Below are 16,829 nucleotides of genomic sequence, written 5' to 3' on the forward strand. Positions count from 1 at the left end.
AAAGGAGGCAGTTGCAGGCCGCTCCAGCTGAGAGCCTCGTCGAGAGCGAGGGAGGATATCTGGATGGCGATGGGTGACGCGAAGCCGTTGGTGCTAATCCCGATGCCCAGCCGCGACCGCGACCTGCTCGTGCCGACCGCCGCCGTCGCCACGCATGCGTCCCCGTCCGCCCGCAGCGTCGCTGATTCCGACGACGACGAGAGCAAGCCCTCCTCTGCCTCCGCTGCCGCGCAGACCGGCAGCGAGGTCGCCACCCTTCCCTCTCCGCTTCCTCCCACTCCCGCCTCGCTTCGCATGACGGTGGCTTCTCGAGTCAGATTTGGTCTGCCCGAGAAATGTCAATGCGCGAATTATTGTGGGATATGAAATGTAGTTGCTTCTTGTTTCAGGCGTTCCATAAGGTTGTGCATAGCTGGGCGTCCAAGAAGTTCATGACCGGATGGTATGTATGCTCCTTGGATCCTGAATCTCTAATCCCCAATTTGTTGTACCGTGATGGGGCTCACATTTTGCAAGGATTTTATTTGTGCGACGCTGAATCTAATGGATCTTTTGTCGCTGTAGCTGTATTACTGTGAAAAGATGGCATTTTAAGCTTTAATATTCTGTTTATATTGCTAAAATACCATTCAAACGTGAAAAATGCAGCAGGTTTTGTGGTTCTGCTGTTGGGTTTATATCCTAAGACTGAACATGGATGCATGCTGAAGTTGTTTGTCGTGTACATTGTATAATGTCAATGCAGTTTTGTGCTGTCAGTTAATTTCTATTGAAATTCTTGCGATGAACTATAAACTGAGTATAGACTGCATCTGAAATTGCAAGGAAATTGGTCATTTACTAAGCTGTAAGCTTTTGCTTCAAAGTAGTAAAGCTCAAAATTCCCATCTTTCACTTTATCAAAGCGAAAATTTATAGTCTAGCAAATTTTTTGATTGGTTCTGTGATCTGTCATGGGTTTCACAATTGTATATGTGGACACTGGTTTAATGAAGTAATTTTTTGAATCCTATATATGCTACCAGACTTGAAAACATTAGCTGTAATTGTTTACCTTCTCTGTTGCTCTCATGTTATGTGTACTGTCCTAGCAGAACTTCTAGCTATGTTTTCCGATAATTTTGCTGAATAATATTTCCAGAATATCTTTCTGCTGGGTAGTATGGAGCAATGTGAACACGATATCATCCTTGAGTGCTTTTGAAGTGCTTGATGTTGGAAGATGGTAGAAAAGATAGTTAATACCACTAGAATTGTTCTTAGTACCAGCATGTTGATGCTGGCCATAAATGACATGCATAAATTGAATAAGATAGTAAGATACTGAATGTAGCACCAGAAGATATTAGTGAAACACGGAATGAACTATAATTTTGTGCATTTAGATTGAAGAAGCTATGAATAAGTGTTCTTTAAAGAAGATGAATTTAAAATGGTCTCACTGTACCTTCTCTTTTCTTGATATCTCTCACAATAACTTCCAATTCCACTTTCTAATTTCCTTTTTCAGTTTCATCATTGTCCCGCACGTTATTAATGATGTCATGATGTGGTCACAAAGCATAAGCTTAACATGAATACATTTCATCATAAGTTGGCCATGTAAATGAATATTTACGAAATAAGCAATTTTTGAGTTTTTTGTCTACTTTATTTGTTTTGGCCTGACATGCTCTGTCAACATGACTTAAGCAAAACATGTACTATTTGTAATGTTAAAAAACGGTACTATAAAATTGATTTAGGCATTTAGCATTAACTCTAGGTGAACATGGGCTAGAATAATACACTATACTGAGTTGACTTTTTTTTGCAAGGCTTCTATTCATCTAGATGGTGTCAGCCATGGTAGTATAAAGTCTGATTTCTCTATTTGTGTTAGGAAGGATCATCATAGAATGAAATTTGGGATGAACCAACGTTCTGATCATACTCTCTTCACTATAGTTTGGCATATTAACAAGCTACTGAACTGTTTTGTGCTTAAGTAAAAAAACTTAAGATTAGTGTAAGGTACATTCTTTTCAGGTTATTCTTTTATCACTCTACTGATGTGGTTTCTCTAATTCTCTTGCAGTGTCATCCTCTTCCCAATTGCAGTTACATTCTATGTGACATGGTGGTTCTTTCGCTTTGTGGATGGTTTTTTCTCCCCAATATATGCTCACTTGAATGCATGCTTGTTTTGATCTGGATGAAACCGTGATTTGGTTATACACATGTATTTTTAGAACCATAAAATGGCAATGAATCTAACCAGGTGAAATGGCGGCACTGATTTGCTTAGATGCATCATAAATATGGCGAACAAATGGCATTCGTTTTATGAACCACTCCCCGAGACCAAGGACAGATGCCCCCAGCCAAGATGACATGAATACACCAACCACAAAAATGAAAGATATTGATGTTACAAAACCAAGCCCTGCAAGAAGGTAAAAAGACATTAAATTTAAAACTTTAGTGAAAATTCAAAGATGATTCTAGAGATTTCCATATAAAGGTACTCATCGTAGAAAGAACATAAAAGAAGAGATGATTCCATGAACAAGCTAAAAGAGAATTAGTTTGTTTAGTAAACAGTGCAATTGGGCTATGAATTTGGGAAAATATACTTGGCCAGATTTGATTAATCATCACACATTAAAACAGGGCACTTATAGTAAACCAAGAGGATGGAGTTTAGGATTTAGGAACCAAGTTGAAGGAAAAGCTTGAATCCATCACTAGATTAAAACAACCATTCTAATGTCTCGCATGCACTTGCCAAACAGTGCACAAATCTATGGGCGACAGGACAAGGTAGGCTCATAGTCATGGGGAGATATAAGCACTAACGATTTCATGAACTGACAGCAAAACAAACAGCTAAATAAACCATGCCTTGTCTCCATTTGTTGTTACATTTTACAGATACATGGAAATGCGCTTAGATGTCTACGTCTCAAGGCTGCACAACATGTCAATGATAATGCAGCAGTTTGGATCTTCTGGCAAAGCTTGCCTTGCCTTGCCCGGCAAGGATATGCAGCTAGATGTGTTTGGATTGCTGGCAAGCACACCTTGTAGGATGCAGTGGCAAGCGTCATCTGTAGACTGCCCCCGCTCTCACCAGCCTCCCGCGGATCCTGCGCGCGCACGACAGACAACCGCCGCCGAGGATACCGCCCCCGCCCCACCTCCGTTTTCGCCGCTGCCGCGCCGCGCCGCACGCCAACGCTCGCCCTTCACCCGCGCCCGCCGCAAAGCTCGCCGACAGCCACGCCCGCACGACCCGAACGCCATCCCGCCTCCATCCCCCGGCAATTGTCACCGCCTGCCGCCCGACTTCCGTTTTCGTCGCGGCCGCGTCGCGCCGCACGCCTACGCTCGCCCTCCGCCCGCCCCAGCCGCAAAGGTCGCCGAAAACCCCGCCTCACACCTATACACCGCCCGCGATTCGCGCCATCCCGCCTCCCTACACGCACCTGGCCGCCGCCGCGAACCACACATCTCACGCCATGGATGGCAGCGATAAACCCGCGCCTCTGTGAATTGGAACCCAAAACCCTAATCCTCTCTCTCGGTGTGGGAGCTCGGTCCTCGGGATTCTGCATCGATCTCTGCTATCTAGGTTTCTCAGATGGGTGACCTCAAGGAGGTTTTCCGCTCCCTCCAAGAACTCTTCCCTGAGGTGCGTACGATCGGCTCTCATTCGTGTCTCGCGTGCAGCTTTTGAGATGTCATATGTGAGGGGCTGCAAAAGAAGTTTTTTCGTGAATTTATTTTTTTATAGTTGAGGGTACTAGGGTTAGGGGACACACATGACACATGGACTGGGTAAATACCAGTGTGATTAAGAGCTGCTTATTGTGGTGAATTTGGATTTGATTTTAGTGGGTTTAGAGAGATCATACACGATTATTTGATGATTAGATCAAATTTAAGGGTGTTATCTGTTGGTTTCATGAGGGCAAATTTGTGAAATACATCTTTTCTGCAGGTTGATCATTGTATGCTGAAGGCTATCGCAATTGAGCATCGTAAAGATGTTGATTCCGCGGTTGTTACTGTTCTTGATGAAGTCATGCCGTTCATGACGGGTTCAGCTGGAGTGGATGGTTATGTTGGGAATTTGTCATCTATGGATGGTTCTGTTGGGAATTTGTTTGCTAATCACAGCACACATGAAGTGGGAAGTTCATCATCTGTTTGTGAGTATGAAAACCAAACTTTCAGACTTGTACACCTTTTTTTCTTCTTCCGAGACGACGTTTGGCTCATTAAACTCTAGCTTTAAAGCCTTAAAGGTGTTCTGTTAGGACCCCTTAGGCATATACAATGTATTTGTACTGTAGAAGTAAAATAGATGTGCTAAAGCTATACTGATGATATCTACAAGGTCGCGGATGCCGCCGAGCCGGCGCAGGTCGTGGACGAGATCATGCGGATCGTTGAGGAGGTCAAGACCCCCGGTGACATGTCCAAGGTGGTCGACCCGGCGCTGCTGGCCGAGATGGCAGAGCTGGAGAGCGACGAGGAAGAGGCAGACACCGATGACACCTACTGATCGCTCCTGCATGCAGCTCAGCAGCTGCTCAGTCATGGTGTCCAGTCCTTGTGCTGCAGACATGGCGCCGCCGAGCGCCCGAGCTTAACCCGTGCGTGTGATGACGGATGTTGTATTGCACTCTTTACTCTGTTTGTATAATAAAAGTCTGTACAGCGCTGTACAATTGCATATTGCCTTGTACAGATAAACTAGCGTGCAGTGATATACTTCGTCCCAAATTCTATGTTCCAAAACGGTTTAAATAATTATATTTTTTAGAGAGATCAAAGTAGTTTTAAGTATGATTAAATTTATATAATAAAATAATACTAATTATGATACCAAATAAGTATCATGGATATTTAAGTATGATAAATTTATAAATAATATTACATTATAATCAGCTACTACAGAAAATTAAAGATAAAACGAAGCGTCGATCATGACAGAAGCCAAAATATATTATAGAGAGGTCATATCGCGGATGGCGTCGAGGGCCAGAACGCGACGCTAGGGCTTCTTTCGTGCTTGAGCGGCAGGAGCGAGGCCCACGAAACGGACAGTATGGACGCCCTCGTTCCACTCTTATGCTATTTTATATCTTAGAATGTGAATACTTATGTTTTTCTATAATAATCATGGGTCATTTTCACTATCCTGGGAAATTTGGATCTGTGTTCGCCTCATTTCTTGGACCCATCTTTGCAGCTCTATATCTGTTTCAGACTACGTTAGGTTATTATGTGTTTCCGTTGCAACGCACAGGCATCCACCTAGTATATAGTTTATGTATTAGAAGCCCTGGGCTTCCATAACTGCAGGGAGCCCCAGCCAGGGTGGGTCCGCTGGCGCGTGCGACGGGTCGGGTGATGACGTGGCGATGTTTCCGCGCAGGTGCACCGGGGTCGTGGTGGCGTCGCGCGTGGGTATTGACCACGTTTATACTTAGGTATTTTGACTGCAACAGTTACATAAATCGTCACAGCGATGTGGTCTGGTCGGTGTGGTGTTGTGGTTTGTGATTTATGCTTGTATAATTCGATGTTAACAACTGCATATCAATCGGGCTCGCAGTGTTTACGATCATATACACAACAAATTATGATCCATATGGACACGATGTACAACCAACGTTTTATATCACGTACTTGGCGTGGTTCTTGATTAATGCTTTTTGTAAACCGTTTACGACACTTTGCGCAGTTCTTTATGCTTAATATGAACACGACGTAAACAAACTGTCCAACTGATCGTGCACTGACTAGTGGACCCCACAGTCCCGCGCCGCTCCCCGCGGGCCGACCGAGCCAATATGGTCAACGTCCGAGACCCACCCGACCACAATCAATTAACTCCTCTCGGGTCCACCGAAACCCTAAAAAAATCAGCTCCTCCCCGTCGCCGTCACCCGCTCCTACGATCGCCATTGACGATCGCCCCCACCGCTTCCACCCGACGTAATTGTCGTGCTTCATCGATTGGCCGCTGCCGTTCTCCCCTGGTTTGTTTCATCTCTCCTTCTTTCGAGTTCCCCACATTCTTTTGCATAGTTTAGTCGCCAATCGCCATCAGGTTCGCCATGCCCCTTCTACATCCCTCCCATTGATTTGAAATTTGTTGAATCGCCTCATTATCTGTAGTATCTTAATATCTATCACTGTCAGTTAATATTTTTGCAGGATTCGATAATGGCTTCCAATTTTTCAATTGCGTAGTTGTTTCATACTGTTCATTTTTTATATAGGTACTGAATGTTATATAGATTCGATGTCAAGTTCTCACAACAAAGGAAATAAACGTTCGTACGGAGAAGGAAAAAATAACAGTAGAATCTAGCTCGGGTACCATGTTATGAATAGGACTTATTATTTATTAGGCAACTAGCCCAAATACATATACAAATACAGGAGTTCAAAACCGCTTATAAAGAGAAAAATACAAGTAAGACCCCCTATCTATCTATCTAACGAGCAGCAGCATCGAAGCAGGTAGGTTTTCTATGGGGCTAACTAAAAATGGCTATTGCATTATTGGAACTCCTTGACTCTTCTGAATTTCTGATGCACAACAGGCCAAACAGTACTGGGCAGTTCTGGACGTCGTCCTTGAAACTGAATCAAAGATTGCTGTGACCATATGACAGTGGAACAGAGCAGATCAGCCTCAGTTCACTTGACCATGCCATGGCACAGATCTGAACCGCACAGTACGAGCAGCAACAGAAGCACTGCTTTGACCACAGGGAGTGTCTCCACGCTTTATTCGGTTGGACGACATGCCATGCCATGCCACGTCTGGCCGTGTATGCAGCCGGATTGAGGCCACTCCACGTCCGCCTACCTACTAGTACGGCTTGAGGCAGTCGTAGAGGCGGCGATGCTCCGACGGCCAACCGGCAGCCTGCCCCGCCGCTGCGGCCGGCGACTGCAGCGTGCTCCTCGAAGTCGGGGATCTGAAGCTGGACGGCGACGCGCCGGTCGGCGTCAGGCACTGGGCCGGCGTCCTCGGGCTCTCCCGGCTTGCCAGCGCCTCCCTGGACGCGTCGGGGTTGCTCTCCACCTGCAGCCTCTGCAGTTCCCGGCGCCTCTGCTCCCTCCTCAGCTCGTTGCGCTTGTTCACGTAGTCCTCGTGGATGAACACCTCCATCCTCTCCTCGATCTCACTGCTGCTATCACACCGCCCACTATGAATTACTACTGCTGCTGCTGCTGCACAGTATCATTCATCAAACTATCCAAGAACCTAACAGCAACACAAAAGCAAAACAGAGGAAGAGGAGGAGGAGGAAGAAGAGGGAGAGGGAGAGTCCTGCAGTGGAGAACCGCACTTGTATATAGAGCGCGCCACGCGACTCACCCAGATCCTGGTGTTGTGAAGCATGGAGGTCACTGTCGCCAGTCGCTTTTGCCTTTAACCAATTTCACAAGGCAGCTGCTATTAGCCATGCCAAGTGTGAAGTCCACAATGGCACAAAAAATAAAACGCCCACCGCTACCAAAATTACCGAAAGGTCCAGCGCCACATATTGCTTTGCCTGGCTGCTTCTGGAGAAAATAAGAGAGGCCTTCGTAATGCCACTCCCCCATGTCTCTCTTCCTCGGTCACATCTACTGGTGCCAGTAGTTTTAACCAGGACGTCGCTGTCATTGATTGATGCACCAAAATAAACAAGAACCAGACGATTACTCGGAATTTTCAACGCACAAGAATTGGGAGATGGTTGCCTGCTTGCCGCGGCATGGAATTGTGGACAGAGAGCACAAAAGAGCTAGAGGTATGGATCTGTGTGGTCTGTGCGCTTAGAATCATCGCGCACCACATAATATCTTCTTCGAATTAGTGGCCGGTGATATCAGTAAATCCTCTGCACTGGACTCGCTTTTGCGTGGATCCAAATTCCAGTCCACATTCAAATGCTTTCACCCTTTTCATTTTTTTGGAAATATAAACATTTAATAATAAGAAAATAGAAAACAATAGGTTTCACTTCAAGCAAGACCGGACCAGCCAGGAGTCATAATTTTAAGATCGACACAAACAACAAATACTTGGCAGAAAAAATTTGGCAAACGAAAACTGGAACGATCCACCGCTCTGCTCATGGATTCATTGGCTCAAGTACGAACCTCCATGTTTTAATTCATGTATGTACAAAAGTAGGCCAAACAATCCATGCCCACCTTGCGATTGAACAAAAGGTTTTTGTTCACTTCCCAAATTCCAAAACAATATATACATTTTTATTCGGGTTTACTGACTACCACACGCCAATCTCAACAAAAAAAAGGGCTTGTAATTTGGAGGACACGTATGCAAAAACCCACAAAAATTACCAGCTGATATAGCCCGTCTCTCTAGCTCTCCATTCTTTCACATGGATGTTGACGCAGTCATCGTTCTCTGTGCATTTCCAAGGGTGATAACAACGACAGTCACATCATCGTGGTACTTTCTCCTACTCCCAACAGGTATCCTCATCAATTCTTCGGCTGTTAAAGCTGCAAGAATACAAGGAAAGCGGTTAGGAGTGGCTGAGTTGGCATTGATGCAGGTCGACTGCACGAACTGAAATGATTTCAAACATGCTGATTACATACATAGGAATCAAAAGGTGCAAAACTACTGTCAAATAAATCCTGATGCTTCTAGCATAATATGGAAAACTAATTCTGCAGATGACTCTTAGATTAATGATCTGCGAGGCAATAGCCCACTCAGCTGTTTGATATTTCAATCATAAAAAGCTCGAAATCTAATTTGGAGGGTACCTGCTTCCTTGGCTGCTTTGAGTATAAGTTGCTCGATAAGATATTTTGCAGGATCCCCCATTGGATTATCGTGCATAAATTGATAAACCAACAGAACAACTTCATCATTACTGAAGAAATCAAATAGGCCATCACTACCAAGCACAACGAACAAATCATCATCTGTAACTTTGTGACTCAATGTGTGTGGATTTGTGTAAACATATGGAGGGCTGCTCAAATCGCGGACTCGTAGAATGCCCATGAGTGCATCATTGAACTTCCTCTACAGATTGACCAAAAAGAAAAAAAAACAATGGTTTTAGTTACAACTATAACAATGATACGAATTTTATTTACTTATTCAAGATATATGTCACCTGCTTCAGATAGCCAACTCCAAAAGCACGAGTAACCTTCAGCTTTCCTTTTATTTTGTTACCCCTGACAACTGAAGAATCATTGGGATGAGCAGCTAAAAGTCTTTGGTATTCCGAAGGATTTTCAAGTGAGTGGGTCTCTGTCAGTTGAGCAGCCTTCAAAGCACCATTTTCTACATATGGCATGGAAGCAAGCACAGCTCTACTGTCCCCCATATTTAAGATGCACAGATCTGTTCCATGAAGAAGAAGAACCAGAACACAAGACCCTACTGAAACTAAATCTGGTCTATCATCCATCTCTTGTTCAACCATGCATAAAAAGTCATTCTCGGCTTGCTCAACAGCAGTAGAAAGGCAATTCAGCACGCCAGATCGAAATGTTTCAGAAAATTTTATGTCTTCATTCTCTGAGTTTCTCATGGCTAGTGTTAACTCACTTTTAAGACCATCGAGAGAGCTTTCTGATGAATTGTACAGACCATTTTGTTGCTTTATCCGATTCTCCAGCAGGTACAAGTAATATACTATGTTATCATATAGAGTTACTGCAAGAAAATCAGCTGCATCCCTCCCATTAAACCCATCATATATCCCACAAATCAGCCATCCATTTTTCTCTGAGCACACAGCTTGGACTCTATCCTCTCCAGCAGCTCCCCCAGCCATTTTCACCTCTGTATTAGTCAGAAAATTGGATGATACAGTTGTTGGTGCACTGGACCTCCAAAGGTTTTTACTGATCTCAAATATAGAGCTCTCAGTTGACACAGGACTTCCTTGTGAGGTGGAGAACGAGTCCAATCTTGACATTGATGGAGAAGAAACAATTTTTCTAAAGGAGTTTGGAGAATCTAGTTCTGGTAAAATTTCTTCGCCAATAAGACCATTGCAAATGTTTGTATTTGCCAGTGTGAAATTTGCACTAATAGCAGCACCAGATAAACAAGTGAATGAGCCATTTCGTGACCCCATCATGGTATTAGTCCCAAACGTGTTCTTAGGAGAAATGCCATTGCCATGATCATTTTCAGGAGAAAAACTCTGATGAGAATCACAATGGTATCCAAAGCTCACATTGAGATTGCTACAGCTCCTGACAAGGATATCTTCTTCCTCAGAGCTGATGCTGTGATCACTAGTCTCCTTAACAAACAGTTCTACGTCCACCATGTTTTTCTATAATAGTATAACACCAGTGTGACGTAATACTGCTGGAACACTGTTTTCTAGGTTCCGACGCTATTCAAATGCCATGCCAAATACTGCTTCCTTTATACTTGAACGGAAATGCAAACCAAACCTGCAATACTAAGCACAAAATATTTCAAAAAACATGACCTAGCTTATTATCCGAATACACATCATTATTTTGTTGTTAAAACCACTGTAAAAGAACAAAAAAAGGATCAGGCACTCTGATAAACTAATAGCAAGGTGATTGCAAATCAGTATGTCCATCCTACTAAATCTGTAGATCTGTACACAAAAATTGCAAAGGATGGCATCTTAACAACGCAGAGGGATGCTTCTCTAGTTCTGGTCATAGTATTGTTGTGATTGCAGTACAATTGATTCTTTATTTTAATATAAACACAACAACAACAACAAAGCCTTTTTAGTCCCAAACAAGTTGGGGTAGACCAGAGTTCAAACCCAACAGAATCCACAGATTTCGAACACATGAATAAATTTTTCAATATAAATATATATGACAATTCAGAGGGTTCAAATCCGGGTGTTCATCTATTTAGATACTTGTGAATTTAGTACTCTTGTGCATCCCTAGCCAGTGTAGAGGCCAGAACTTAGACTCCTGTCATCTAAATAACCAAGTATTCCTTCCTGCTAATATGGTACTACCTCCATCCCTAAAAGAATGCAATTTTAGGTCTGAACCAGTCAAACTCTCCCAAAGTTGACTAAGTTTACGGAAAATAGTATCACCATTTATTACTTCAAAGATAAAATATGAGAATATATTCCATGATGTATCTAGTGTTAATAATTTGGCATCATAAATATTAATATATTTTATATAAATTTTGCTAAAATTGAGATGAATCGATTGATAAGAAAACTAGAACGCCATTCTTTCTAGGACAGAGGAAGGAGGTTCGTTTGATTATTTTTCCACCAAGATTTAAGAGCGCAAAAATTACATATTAGGTGCCAACACTGTTTGCATTGATAAAATAAGAAAACTCAAGTTTGACTTGTGCAGGTTGTAATATTCATCTGTTCCCACACCACAAACTTTTATACGAGGAATCAAACGCCATCAGGCACAGCCTCCACCTTGAATTGTATTCCCTCCGTTCTTTTTTATTTGTCACGTTTTAATTAAAAAATGAACTAATGGACGACAAATATTCGAGAACGAGTGTAGTAGAAACCTACCCTCTTAGTTCTTATCAAAATTGGATAAACCGGTTCTAAACTCAGTAGTACTTGGGGCTAAATCTATCTCCAGCAGCGTTCCTCATCCCAACCCCTATTTCAATATGACTGAGTAGAGAGTTCGACAAGATCCAACTACAACTAAAGAAAAGAAGGAAACTGGTAGCCTCCCAATCAAGAACGGCATCGTTTAGAGTCAGAGCGTAGAGTGTTGTACTCTTGAGCAAGACAGGTAGGCGGACAGAGAACACAATAACCTGAAGTGAGAAGGGGTTGCTTCGCATACGACCGGAGCACACCGCAGCTAAATGAACTTCACCGCAGCGGCTGTGGCCGGTGTTCCCACAGAAACTAACCTTCTTCTTGGCGTTCACCTACGCAGCAGCACAACACAAGAGAACGGAACACGCGTGAGAAGAATGGTCAGAGAGGCAAAAGCAACCAGAGGCACAGAGACGTACAGATGCATCCATCTAAGTTTCAGAGAGATGGGAACAGGACCAGTCGACGCAGCGCCTGCTCTCCCCCCATTCCTGAGCCCAACCCCCAAGCGCGCAGCAAGCCAGGACACCGGGGCAACTTGCGTCAGGAAAAGCGCCGCCGCCCTTTCTTGAAACGCCCTACCGCAGCATAACAGAACACGAATCAAGAATCAGCATACCGCGCACGTCGACTCAGATTGCAATTGCAGTTGCGTGTACAACTACATACGCATCTACAGAACGCGGACCGAGGGAGGAGAGGGACGATTCGCACGCTCACCTGTCCGCCAATGACCAACCCCGAGCCGTAATCCGAGAAGAGCAGAGCAAGTTGAGGTGGAGGAGTGGCAGGACGAAGACCAGGAGAGGAAGAGACAGCTGCGGTGCGGAGGGGATGGGGGACGGAAATGTGGCGGAAGGTGTGGGCTGCGGCGAATATATTGCGGGCGACGGGGAGAGAGAGAGAGAGAGTGGGAAGCCGGAAGCAACAGACTCACCTGGTTTTTCGTTGTTTTTGTTTTGGGTTTTTTTAGATGAGATCTGACTGCTTCCTGTGATCTGATTGGATATACCAAATCTAACCATGCCACCTCGATAATGTCACGGCTGTTTCTTCTTCACCCTTTTCTGCGCCCGGGCCCCGGGGTAAACAAACTAGTGTAGTGGCCTGCATGCGCGCAGGAACTGCGTTTGTCCCCAGACGGCTGCTCTTGCGCTGTAAAAACCAAAAATGAACCGACTCGAAATGTCAGTTTTCAGTTTCAAAACCTCAGAAGTTCAGCTCATTGGAGAAGCTAAGAGCTACTTTTAGAACGGATCAATTTGCCTTATGAAGATCGATGTATATATACACAGATAATAGAGTAATTAGTCAATATCTGTAAATTTAGTGCTAATTAATATCTCAAAAATACAACAAAAATATCAAGTACACTTAGGCTCTAGTAAGTATGAATTATCATTCAATAGTGACTTAGTGACTATATAGTCTAACTCCTTTAGTACTAAAATATTTAACGTAAATAATATTTATCGTGAATATCTAGATGAAGTTGTAAGATGAAGACTGTTACAAATGGGTCTATGGGCACGATCGATAGCCTACAGTCTAGAGACTCAGCAATCGAGATCAAGAGGCCTACTGTCAGAAGCTTTTCGCAAGCATAAACATGACAAAGATCTTATTGGAATAAGGAGATATAATCGAGATCCTAAAAGATATAGCAAGATACTATCATATAAGGAATAATGCACATGTAAAGATAGAGTTCAACTCACATATGACTCAGTACCGAATCGATCACGATTCCAAATAGGTAATCGACACGGTGTCTATCCTGTAGTCCACTGCCCCTTGGTATATAAAGGGAGGGATAGGGGAGCTCCTTGGGGGAGATCACATCAAATTGCATAGCAATAGATACCAAATACAAATAGGACATAGAGTATTATCTCACATCGAGAGCCCAAACTTGTATAAATATGTGTGTCTCGCTTTCGGTCACGTGACTTACCCTATATAATTGCTATCGAACAATCTTTGATAGTTAGCGTGCTAAGTAAGGGAAGTCATGCTTACCAATAGAGAGTTGATGACAACCATGAGTTTTGCATCGGGAGCAGAATTCATCTTCAGTATCGTGAGATTCATCGCCGACTCACTCAAAAATTTTAGGGCCATCCTAGACCTTCCGATGATTTTGGCATCCTTTGGTCAAGAGTTTGAAGATTAAATCTCCATCCTAGTGAATTCTGGTAGGTCTGATCATCAGACAATGACTTAGACTCGGGCTCAACTTCGACCTTAACTTGGACTTGGACTCGAGTTTGAATCGGACTCTAACTCTGACCCTAATTCAGACTTGAGCTTGGACTTGGATTCATATGCTCTATTTGAAGGTCGCTTCGTGTTCATGGATGACTCGATGGATGGACACCTGTATGGTCATCGTTCTAACCTAGAAGAGTACCATGCGGCTAGTAACAAAAGAAATCCCAAAGAAATAAGAGAGTGAGACAGATTTGTTCATATCTAGATGGTAGACTTTCATAGTCAACATGTTTATAGACAAAGAGTTTGGAATATTGACTGACAATGGTATAGTAATAGAAGGACCAGAATTTTGTAACAAACAGCTTAAAGGAGATGAATGACCTGATGCTATAGCTCTAAACAAGGTATATTATGTTTTTCTTTAGCGAGAACCTTACATTCTCTTAGTTCAGAGTGATCAGTGATCCATGGTTATTATTCATGTTTGTGGCTCCTTGCATTTTCAAAATCAGAGCCATAGTCGTTGAGAAACATATATTTAGAAGGATCTATTTCACTAATGAGGGCACTACAAACAACTACAATTGTATAGATACCTTAAATATGTGTACAATTGAAAAATTGTGTTCTACGCACGACAAACTAACCTTTATAGATCTTTTTTGTGTTGTGTTTCTGTTTGGCCTTCTCGTTATGTTTCCCAATGCATATGCATTTCTTTTCTTGTAATATGGGTTTAGGGAGAGCAGGTTCGCTGTTTTTTCTGCGTTTTAGGTCCAATGTGTGGAACCAACCAAGTCAATCTCAGAATAGAGGCACATGTTTATTCTCCTGATAAAGCTCTAATTTTTTTCAACGAGTTTCATTTTGCTGGCCCGTTACGTGTGATTGTATAAAAACAACTGCAAAGCAGATTCCACTGGCAAAGTGTATGTACGTTGCTACGTTTTATTATGTTTAAGTATAGAGTATAAAACACATATATATATATATATAATATTGACTAGATGAGTACGAATGTGAGTGTGAAGCCAACTACTATTGTTTAATTCTCATATATGCATAATTTTAACTTTTTAATTATTTAAACGTGGGCTGACGTATGATAAACCGGTACTTTATACGGTAGAAAAGTGCCTGGACCAAGTTTCGTAGATTTTCTAGAGATTAAAAGACCATTTTTAAGCACCTGAAGCTATGCACAGCAGCTCGTTTGTGGCCCCGTAAAGTCCGTACCACTGCACTTTTTCAGTGGGAAACGCTGTTTCTGATAACGTTTGCCGATCAGCTGCCAGCAAGTAAGCACACACTGTAGCGCTACGTGCTCAACACACGCGCCGGTTGGTGGTACTGATACATCAGCGTTATTTATTTAATCTGATGACGATCTCCGTCACTTCATGCATGATGCAGCACAGATTCAAATTCTCAGCATCAGATACACACAGTGAACAGCAGCGACATGCATGAACACGCTGGTTGCAAACCCTTTCCATCGATCCGGACCACCAGCTTCTGTTCGTCGGCGTTTAGATTTTGTGAACAGGAGGAACTGTGGCAGCCATTGACCAACGACGGGGCGAAGCACAGGCACAACCCGACAGGGACGCAGCGTTTCTTTTCGCGCGACGCGACGCGACAGCGACCGGGGCGGCGGGGCCGTCTCAAATCGCTGCGTCGCTTTCGGTTCGGGGTCCCGTGCACGCATGGATCGTGCGCCGGGACCAGCGGTGCCGTGGTGGTGAACTGGTGCCGGCCGCGACAGGGCAGGGTCTGCGAAATTTACCTGTGCTGCCCGCTCTGCGCGTCAGAGGCCAACAAACCGATCGATGGAGCAGACGGCCGCGCGGAATGGAGGAAGAGGAAAACAAGAGGCAACGGCGACGTCGGATGGCCGGACGGGGATGAGACCAGAGCTGCGAAACAAAAAAGAATGGGATCGAGCATTCGAGCCTCGAGGCTCCAGCATGGTACTAAAAACAGAGCTCGAAGCTTGTGAGCTGTGCTTAATTACTTAATATGTAAAATAATGATAAATATTGTATAATTTTATAGATAATCAGTTTGTTTCTTAGCGTTTCATGATAGACATATAACAATTCATAATTTAGATTATTCATAATGATAAATGATATTTATATATTTCATATTTATATACTAATAATTCACTATATAATGTAATTATATATATCAGAGTGTGGCTCCGAGCCGAGTCATGCCTATATCTCCGGCTAGTGAAATGAGCGAGCCACCGAGCTGCACCGAGCCGAGCTCGGCTCGGCTCGTTTCTGGCCCTACTTAAGGAGACGGTGGTCTCTGGACGAGCCTAGTTTTTTATTTTTAATCCTTTTTAAAGGAAATTTTTAAAAATAGTCCTAACCGATTATTTTAAAAATATAAATCACGCTTATTATCATGTCATCACTAAAACACTATGTTGCACCAAACTGGTAGAGGAGGGAATCGAGGGGGCTAGAATCTCTCGATATTCAATGTTAAATAGTGAAGGATTCTAGCCCACTCAATTCCCTCCATTACACTTGCTTCCAAACAAGTCTTCATGTGGTACTCCTACCACAATTACTATCACAAGGACATGCACATGCAATTCAAAATGTATGCATAATTCCAAAAGAAAAATATTACTTGACATTTTTAAGTGATTTAACAAGCTAACAGTAGCTGCCACCTTAACGCGATTTAATACAAAGGCGATGATGCATAAGTACACACATAGCTACTGAATCAACGCATATGATATACACATGGTTTTTATAAAGTGCATAAACATTAGGGTTTTATGGGCTACCAGTCTACTACTATCGTCTAGATCCTTGGAATATATCGGGGTCTGCTAGCGCCTCTATCCCTTGACCTATGTGCGTGTGGAGCTTGTGAGGAATGAATCCCACGTCTATATAGGCATGTTGGCGGTGGACCTGACGGAGCTAATGCATCTCACCGAGATTATTCTAACCCTATATCTAAAACACAACAAACTCATACATATAATAT

At 43.2% G+C, this 16,829-nt stretch overlaps 2 protein-coding genes and 1 pseudogene across 6 annotated transcripts; 1 reads left to right on the forward strand and 2 right to left on the reverse strand.

The window, feature by feature from the left end:
* The first annotated feature begins 69 nt into the window (after positions 1-69).
* LOC109942898 (protein CONTINUOUS VASCULAR RING 1) lies at positions 70-601 on the forward strand. Its single transcript, XM_020545467.1, has 3 exons — positions 70-246; positions 390-442; positions 565-601. The coding sequence occupies exons 1-3, from the start codon at positions 70-72 to the stop codon at positions 599-601; spliced, it is 267 nt and encodes an 88-aa protein (XP_020401056.1).
* A 5,777-nt stretch (positions 602-6,378) lies between these two features.
* Positions 6,379-12,539, reverse strand: LOC100274745 (uncharacterized). Of its 4 annotated transcripts, none has more exons than XM_008663451.4 (6): positions 12,321-12,539; positions 12,020-12,178; positions 11,816-11,932; positions 9,159-10,469; positions 8,800-9,064; positions 6,379-8,529 (listed from the first exon to the last, which is right to left on the reverse strand). In XM_008663451.4, exons 4-6 carry the CDS (start codon positions 10,329-10,331, stop codon positions 8,402-8,404), a joined length of 1,566 nt encoding a protein of 521 aa, XP_008661673.1. In that variant the 5' UTR covers positions 10,332-10,469; positions 11,816-11,932; positions 12,020-12,178; positions 12,321-12,539; the 3' UTR covers positions 6,379-8,401. The 4 variants fall into 4 exon arrangements, with proteins under 4 accessions (XP_008661673.1, XP_020400546.1, XP_008661674.1 ...); NM_001347910.1 differs by having other exon boundaries at positions 8,229-8,529; positions 9,159-10,461; positions 12,321-12,434; XM_020544957.3 differs by lacking the exons at positions 11,816-11,932; positions 12,020-12,178 and having other exon boundaries at positions 12,321-12,538.
* LOC111982874 (uncharacterized) lies at positions 6,383-7,321 on the reverse strand (annotated as a pseudogene). Its single transcript, NR_153816.1, has one exon. The product of NR_153816.1 is annotated as an uncharacterized protein (transcript).
* Positions 12,540-16,829: the final 4,290 nt, after the last annotated feature.

The sequence above is a fragment of the Zea mays genome, chromosome 10, assembly GCF_902167145.1.
Source record: "Zea mays cultivar B73 chromosome 10, Zm-B73-REFERENCE-NAM-5.0, whole genome shotgun sequence".
NCBI lineage: Eukaryota > Viridiplantae > Streptophyta > Magnoliopsida > Poales > Poaceae > Zea > Zea mays.